This window comes from Pungitius pungitius, chromosome 10 (genome assembly GCF_949316345.1).
Source record: "Pungitius pungitius chromosome 10, fPunPun2.1, whole genome shotgun sequence".
Classification (NCBI taxonomy): domain Eukaryota; kingdom Metazoa; phylum Chordata; class Actinopteri; order Perciformes; family Gasterosteidae; genus Pungitius; species Pungitius pungitius.
In genome coordinates, this window is record NC_084909.1 from 6,381,766 (window position 1) to 6,390,545 (window position 8,780).

Consider the following 8,780-nt stretch of genomic DNA (forward strand, 5'->3'; position numbering starts at 1 on the left):
AGAAAAGAAAAGAAAAAAACAAGGAGAAGGAACCACGGACAACCAGGCTAGTGCGCCTAGGCATCCCCAAATATTCAACAGAAATCGACAAAGCTGCATTATTCTGAAAATAATTACACAATAGCATTAATAGTAATATCAATAATACTGTAATAATACACACAACTCTCTTGGAGTGTAGTTATTAGACTAGTGAGGTAATAAAAAGAGCGCAACATAATTTTGGCACACATACACGCACGCGCGCACGTACACACACACACACACACACACACACACACACACACACGGAGAAACCACATATTACAAATGCGTGAGTTTAGGCGCTTCCTGAATCCTTCCCTGAGACGCTTGGTGAGAGGTGAGGTCTGTGTATGTGGGATGGGGATCACAGGGTCCATGGTGGTGGTTTCCTGGGATCTGAGCGGCACAGCTGTAGTCCACACTGGTGGATGAAGGGTGGGGAAGGTGGCCGAGGTTGAACATGGGGCCGGAGGCTGGCATGGAATCAACAAAATTCCCACCCACATAAACGGGGCTGCCTTGCAAATTGGCGTTGGCAAAGCTGCCGTTGCCCTGCATGCCGTGGTGCTCGTACTCGGAGCCCGGGTACCTCTTCTGTTGCGGGATGCAGCCACCCAAGGGTGCCGTGTACGCTGCCAAGCCGTACATGTTTTGCTGCGGTTTGGCAAAGGACGGGGGCGAGGGCGCGTCATAACTGAGGCTGTTCACGTTTTGGAGCTGGCCAGAGTATCCAATGTGATTTGGACCACTCAGCGGCGGGCTTCTATCCGGGGAGTGTCCCATGGGAGAGTGCGCGAGCCCTTTAGACTTCTGGTCCTTTTTGTATTTCATCCTCCTGTTTTGAAACCAGATCTTTATTTGACGTTCGGTGAGATTCAACAGATTTGCCATTTCCACTCTCCGTGGGCGACAAAGATAACGGTTAAAGTGAAACTCCTTCTCCAGCTCCACGAGTTGAGCGCTGGTGTACGCAGTTCTGACCCGTTTCGAGGCTGGTCCCGGTGGGCTCTTCTCGTCACTCACCTCGCCACCTGTAAAGGAACCACAGCATCATCTTAGCCACGCTATTACCAATCATAAAAATGCCCCCCCCCCACCCCACCCCATATTCCCTATAAGCCCTACGCACCATCATTATCTCTACCTGCACTGGTGCAGTTGTTGCTCTTTTGCTTTGAGTTCTGCCGGGTCTCCTTCATCCAGGGGAAGATCTGCTTTGTAAGGGTCGGTGTGGCAGAACTGGAAGCACTGCTGGAAGGCGATTTCTTCTTCTGGGGTGCAGAGCTGTTGGAGCTGGGAGAGGATGCCGACAGTGGGGGTGCCTGCTGCTCCCCGATACTCGTAGCTTGGCTGCTGCTGTTGTTGTTGCTTTGACTGCTGCTTTGTCTCATGCAGTCTCCGTTCAGGTCACTGTCTTTCAGGCTCGGTGGCCGCAGAGCAGAGGTCTGGGTGGGACACACCGAGCCCTGGTAGTCGCTCTCAAGGCTGGAAGCAGCGTAGGGCTGATGAGCGGGGCCATAGTTGTAAGAGTCAGGTTTGGGGAAGGTGTAGCCTCCAAAAAGTCCAGAGTTATCGTAGTAGGTTGCTTTCTGCATTTTGTTGTGATTCAAAGCCGATGAGCCAGTGCAACTCTATCCAGTGGCATGGATGTCGTTTGTTCACGTGATTGGTGTTTCCCACCGTTGATCCAGTATGTGACCTAAAATGACATTCAGATCAGACTCATCAGGGTTCACATGCATAAGGCCCGAACTCATTATAGCAGCAACCTCCTAGAGGTTGACTCTGCTTGGCCCAAGACTCATGCAGCAGCAGCAGCAGCAGCAGCTATTGAATGAGAAATCACTAACTGTCTCTAAGTGGGATACATCTACCAGCCCCAGATTCATTTCTGGCACAAAACAGTTAAAGTTTAACTTGTGATAAAAGGACCCTCTAAGAGGCTCTAGGAGTCCCTTAGAAATAAGCTGAATCAGCCTTTGACACACACGTACACACAATACCCTTTTCACTAATCACGAAGCCTGACAAAGCCCGTCGTGCATTGTTCCCCGGAGCAAAAAATAAATCGGCCACCAAGGCCGCGGACATGTGTTTGAATCCCATTTTTTTTTTAGTACTCAAGAAGCTGTACGTGCAAATCACCTCCAACGTGTGCTATTAACGTTCATGTAAAACTGTAAGTAACAAGTATGTATGTGGGGAGGAACGGGTGGGGGGAGGGAGGGATGGGGGTGGGGGGTATTTTACCCCCTCCACCCCCCCCCCCCCCTTCCCCCCTCGCCCTATTTTATTTTAATAGAATTTATGCCTTGACCCTAATATTTGGGCTGGCTGGTTGGTCGTTTTTTTCTGCGTTTAAACCATGGATTGAAAATCGCACCTTTGATGATAGAAAATAGGCTACATTTAATTTAAAATATACATTATAGATGTGTAAAAACAACATCTGTTTAATATAACAGAGTAACGCGCGCAAGCGTCTGAACGACACGTTAGAAGACAACAATCAAAGGGCCCTTTTACTGTATGTTGGTGGCTTAAGGAGGCGCAGCCTGCGCCGCGCATAACAATTGCACCTGTCAGTGCGGACCGCGGCAAAATTTATGACCGCGAATGTTATGGTTGTAAATGGCCTCAGAGAGGAATGAAAAGCCAAACAGGCCCTAAGAACTCGCAGCCCCCAGAAGTGTAAAAAAAAAAACTAGGCGTAGGAGGAAGGCAAGGGAAAGAATTTCATACTCGGCGAGTTCTCCCATAGAGAGGCTCGCTTTATAAACGATGCCTCCATTCTGACGGAGAAACGCCGAGGTGAAAGACTGGAGACACTTTGCTGGTTTAAAAAAAAAAAAGACAGACAGACAGGCGATATTGGCGATCACGGATCGGTTAACGTGTGGCAATCCTGGGATGAAATGGTGAATTTTTCCTTCGTTTCACGGTTTAGAATTTGCATGTTTTTAAGTGGGGTTTAAGAAGATTTTTTTTTTTTAAATGGATTGTGGGAAACGGTTTTGAGGGCACTGGCCTTGTTTTTTTTTTAACGCAGCTTTTCAGATGGACATGTTCGAAAGAGTCTGTGGAACACGCATATAAATTACCCGCACGGCCCAAAGCCATCCCTCATGTCTGTGCTCGTGATTTAAGCCTCCTGTGAAACACTGAGAGCGTTAATATATAGTCTCAAATCACCCATTCACCTCGTTAGCAGTTGGACTGTGCTGTCCACTCCTTTCATTAAAGAAATGTTACTCACCGAAATCTGCACAAAACTCTTTTAAATCCCTCACGCATTCATCACGGCTCCGACCTCGACCTGGAAGAGAGATTTAACAAAAATATTATTTCACCTTCGATTTCGTTTAAATTAAAGTTAAATATCGGAATCACGTTCAAGACATATTTATACAAAGGGGAAGATATCAACAACACTAGTTTTTTTTTTTAGAAAATACAGGCAATTACATTCAGTTAATTTTAATACCTCCAATTCAACATATATTTTCAAATAATTCCCGAACAAATAAAAAAATATATTTCTGGCCGTTTAAATTTTGACCGAATGGCCTCTGAAATGAACATATGACACTTTTTTTTTCAAGTCTCCAAAAAAAAGTCTTACATGTGCACTTTTTACACAAAGAACCAGCCCAAATATTTAGCAGTCATAAGCTTTTTCGGGTGACCTTTGGGTCACACAGCATTAGGCCAAAGTTTAATGAACAACTAGCAGTTTGGTTACAAGTAGACTCAACTCTTAACCAAATTCAAAGCTGCTTTTCTGCCGCGATGGAAACGGAGGAGATTCTCGTCCGACGACCCAACGTTAGAAATTAAACATTTTTAGGGAATGTTTTTTTTTTTTTTTAACCGAGGGTGAAGCCACACCTCGGGTTCCCTGCTTGTTGCTGGATAATAATCACTTTAAATATTATCATGGATATTCAAGATTCCTTCGATGTTGGAATATTTGTTAAAGCTGGTCGATAATCGCCTTAAGTGCTTTTTTGGCACACTGGGCTACTAGTAGCAGACATGCTCCTCTTTTCAGACAGCAGTGTTCTTCGCCTACGCGCTGTTACGGTAAGTTTGGTCCACACAATGGGCCGGACTCAATGTGGAGTGTTATTATCTCAGTTAGCCGTTGCTACTGGTTAGCGGCTTCCAACTCGGTTCAGAGCAAGTTAAACACATCTTGATGGGCGTATTTTTTTTTTTTTATTGCTTGATGTGTTTTTTTTTAAATAACTGCATTTAATACCAGTGTTGTTTTATTGTTTCTGCTCGCATGCTGAAATAAATCAGAGTCACCAGTGGCATCAGAAGGTTTCACCATAATGCTGCTTTTTGTTGATTTTGGTGAAAATTTAGCAGCTTTAAAGATGAATTGAACTCTAATTCATTGTAAAATAGGTAATCCGTTATCGTAATGTGGCAAGTAATAAATAAAAAAATAAGCTATTTCCTTTCCCACTAAAAATAACTGCATTCCTAATCCCCTCTAAACAGGAGGAAAATTAAGATCTGCCTCCATCCTTGTGCACTATCCAGCCCGGTATTCCTGCAAAACGTCCAATATGAATCCCTGTATAATTTAACGTGGTAGGTTAACAGAGCCATAAAGTTGAAACCACATAAATCACTGCAAACGCCAGTGTGATAAGACAACAAATTAATGTGATTTACGATCCAAGAGTCAAAAAGAAAAGTTCCTCTCCATACTTCTTCCCTCCGAGACGGTTTTCATCGAAACGTGAAATCAGCTGAAAAGCAGCTGGGCCGCTGGAGCTGTCGATAATACAAGTACGCTAGTCCCCGAAAAAGAAAAAAGAAAAATATATATATATATATATGAATCTGCCGATGAGAAGAAGCGGTGGACTCCAAATACACACGGTCGCCGGCAAGAGCGACATTAAGCAGCATCACCTCCTTGAGGGGAATAAATCATATATAGTTCCTTGTATTATATTAACCCGTGGTTAAAGGTTGCTTTCTGCCATGCGATTGCTTACCTGCGAATCAATTCATCACAAAGCAGCTCCCCTCTCAGTCTCAGTTGCTTTCCATGCAGACTCTAGAATAAATCCTTCACCCTTTGTCTGTAGACAATGCTGTCCTAAACCTGATCTTGCTGTTTTTCAGACATTTCCATATACCAATGGAGACAGTATTCCCGAAAGAATGGAACGACTCGTATTCAACTACCAATAAAAAGCGAACAAGGTATCCTTATTCCAGAAGAAAAAAAAAAATCCCTGGCAATCAATCACCCATTGAAATATACAGGACTTCAAACACGCATATAGGCCTGGGCATATTTGGAGCTAAGATTGGGGTTTTTTCGGGGTGTTTCGGAAGCTTTGTGGTGACAAATAAAGGCGCTGCCTTAAGATACAAGCATATTTGTTCACGTGATTGTTCTCTTCTACAGCCGAGCTCTTACCTCACCAATCCGTTTTGATAAAGGGTGGCGTTTATTTCCTCATCTGAACTGTGCGAAAATGGTTCCACTGCCTATTTCTTTTCATCACCCCCCCCCCCCCCCCCCCCCCACCCCCCCTGAATTACAACACGCCTGCACTTCACTATTTAAACACACGTATTATATTATACGCTGTTGTTGAGGTATTAATGTGAAAATTTGGACATATTCTGCAGCTCCACCCGAGCGATGTTTACTTCACGTGTCTGAGGTGGGTTTTCGGATATGATCACAATTCATTTCTGAGCATTTCATACGTTACACCAGCTTTTAAATTGGACGCCTTTTGTAGATTTTTTCTTAGAAAAAATGTGCCAATAAAAGCTTCAAAGTGGGCCATAAATGCACCACGGTTAAGTGTCTTGAATAATGTTACTGCCATTACTATGTTACACTTATATTCTTCTCCTAGCAATGTCCCCATTGTAGTTGCCCATCAGCTACTGCAATGATGTGGGACATGCACTATGAAAATGATTTATGAATTAATGTGGGGGTATTCCGACCAGCTGGGGCCGAATTGTACTGAAATAAACCACAATATCATCTTTTGTTTGTTGTTTCTCCTGTCACACACTGCTCAAACACAAAGAGTGTCTCCCTCGGCACCGCTTTTTAAATCATTCACAGAGGTAATACAAACAATTAAGTACAATAGAAAAACGGCAGGGTTTGATAACCCATCAACAAATATATTGGAAAAGATTCGAATGTATTTTTTTTAAAGGACGATTTGGAGCCGCACAGGACCTCGACTGGTTCAGCAGTGGGTTTATCTTTGCTGAGAGGAAGAAGAAGAAGAAGAAGAAGAAGAAGAAGAAGAAGAAGAAGAAGAAGAAGAAGAAGAAGAAGAAGAAAAAGAAGAGACGCAGGACTGGTAGCGTCGCAACAAATGTTCACAGGGTAATAAAAGTGAAAGATTTACAGTTTTCGCACGGCCCCCAACAGCCTCGAACCCTTTCAGGAATTACTGAGAATGATTTACAAGGCGGCAGAACTGTCAGCCTGCCCTGACTTGCCCGACTTCTTAGAAATCAAAAATCAACCCCCCCCCCCTCCTCCCCCCAGTAATAACATAAAATGTCGAAATCCACCTTTGTCCTGCCGAGCAAGAAGGAAAGATTTACTTTTTATTCGTATTATTATGAAAACCTCGACCGTGTAAAACAAGATTCTCGACTTTACTTAGCAATACATAATTCACCCGATATTTCCCTTTGTTTTAAATGCACCAATGGTATCTTTTTCCCCCCCCTTTTGCTCTAAAGTGGTATAAATATGAAAAAGACATTGAATAAACATTCAACATGGGCCCTGTGGAGGGGCCACTCGCTATGTCCGAAAGAGCATTTATTCGGGGAGAACAGCCATAAATACATGTCACTGCTCTGTAGTTGTTACCATTCATTCTATCAATCCAGCAAGCCCCGACATTCCGGCTTCCCAAATACACGATATGAAAAAAAGAAGAAGATGTACGTACAGCGACAACAGCACAGCATAATCCCGTCCAGAGCGCACAGATGTAAGGCAACAATTTATCAAACATAACGACATCTGATATCGTCATTTACCAGCTATGGCAACACGAGAAAAAAAAAAAGCTGAAATATTTACCTACCCAAGCATCCATCGGTTAGGAAATGTCGCTATAGCGCGGGGCTACGGTTGCGCCGAGTATCGGATATTATTTTCTTTGGGGGGATCTCTTCAGTTTTCAAGTCTGATAGAGTCCGTGCGATTAATGACGACGCCGTGCTTCTAGGGGGACGTGCTGCATTAATTATTTAGACAATCACGTGGTCCAGAATAGAGAGCGGAGCGGCATAGTCTCCGGATTACATCTCTGAATGCAGACAGCGCACTTTAATATATCTTAAGGGGGGGTTGTCTGGCGCGGAGAAGCTTCTGCGAAAAAACAGCTGGAAATCAAATATGGCCGGATGGAGAGCCACGGCGTAGTATTCCTGCACTGGGTGCAGTGTCATTGAAAATGGCACTGCCTTTGGCTCCCATTTATTGCTGTTCAGACATGTAGGTCAGTGTGGCTGCACACTGTACGTAGTAGTAGGCTGCTCTCACCTGACAATGACTGGAGGGAACTGTGCGATATATTTGATATTTTCTATCTCTAAGTTTGAATAGCAGCCAGTCGGACTCCTGGTGGTTTGATATTATAAACCTTTTAAATAAAAAAATACACTTTAATGAAATGTATATATACAGCAATCATAGGTATCAAATGGTGATGCAGAGTTTTCACCCCCCCCCCTCCCTCCCCCCTCCACTCTTCAGTATCTTTGTGCAGATCGTTTTTGGCAGGATGGTGGATCGGTGGCATCACTTTGTCTCAGCTTCTCTCCGAGTCTATATGACACGCGCGCGTGTATTTTACACGTGCACAAACATATCGGCGACATGTGCACGGATGTAGGCCCGTGTGCGCTCAGCGGGGATGAGACAGTGGTCACTGGGGATGAAAACACTGCCGAGTGACTGGAGATTGTCTTTCCATATGTCCGTTTATGTTCGTTTGTTTTGTATCAGCACTGATTTCGCACTGTGGAGGCTCGGGGGTCGTTGTACATTGTAGCAGTGGGTCATATTCAATAAAGGCATAGCCCGCACGGGGGGAGGGAGGGGGGGGGGTAATATCAAATATATAAGGCTAGCAGCCAATTTCATGATTTCATATAACAGTTGTTACCTGGATAAGTTTACTTAATGATGGATCACGTTATTTGGATTCGCCACTGAAAAAGTTATTTGTCGGTTTTAATCAGTCGAGTTTGTCCCGTGTGTTTTTCTTTTCTTTTACGTGAAAAAGACTCGTGTAAATCTCTACTTTGCAATAAAAATCACTCAAAACCTTCAAAGAGTTTTCTTTGAATTCAATCACATTGAAAGCTCCAGAAAGAGCTTAAATGGGGACGTTTTAGCGGAAACGCTCTCTTCAAAATGACCTCGCCAGAGTGAAAATTAAGAAAATCTCGTCCTTTCTCAAGTCTGTAAAAAAAGATACGACACACTCGTGCAGATCAATGATATCAATGAATGATCGTTCATTTCATGCTTGACCAGAGAAGAGGCTGAATTTGCCCATGCAGCGCACATTTGGTGCGTTTGAGGGTGCGTAATGCCCATATGGCTCGCGTTACCACAGAAGGAAAACTTCCCACAAAAAGAGATCCGTTTGAGATGGGCACGAAGTGGGTGACACTAAATCATTCAATCAAAATAAAAGTAAACATTGCAACATACCTCAGCGAGC

The 8,780-nt window shown here is 43.9% G+C and overlaps 1 protein-coding gene across 2 annotated transcripts; it reads right to left on the minus strand.

The window, feature by feature from the left end:
* Nucleotides 1–210: 210 nt before the first annotated feature.
* hoxd3a (homeobox D3a) lies at nucleotides 211–7,408 on the minus strand. 2 transcript variants are annotated; one of them, XM_037489583.2, is made up of 4 exons: nucleotides 7,131–7,408; nucleotides 3,281–3,340; nucleotides 1,169–1,723; nucleotides 211–1,055 (listed from the first exon to the last, which is right to left on the minus strand). In XM_037489583.2, exons 3-4 carry the CDS (start codon nucleotides 1,617–1,619, stop codon nucleotides 304–306), a joined length of 1,203 nt encoding a protein of 400 aa, XP_037345480.1. In that variant the 5' UTR covers nucleotides 1,620–1,723; nucleotides 3,281–3,340; nucleotides 7,131–7,408; the 3' UTR covers nucleotides 211–303. The 2 variants fall into 2 exon arrangements, with proteins under 2 accessions (XP_037345480.1, XP_037345479.1); XM_037489582.2 differs by having other exon boundaries at nucleotides 213–1,055; nucleotides 1,154–1,723.
* Nucleotides 7,409–8,780: the final 1,372 nt, after the last annotated feature.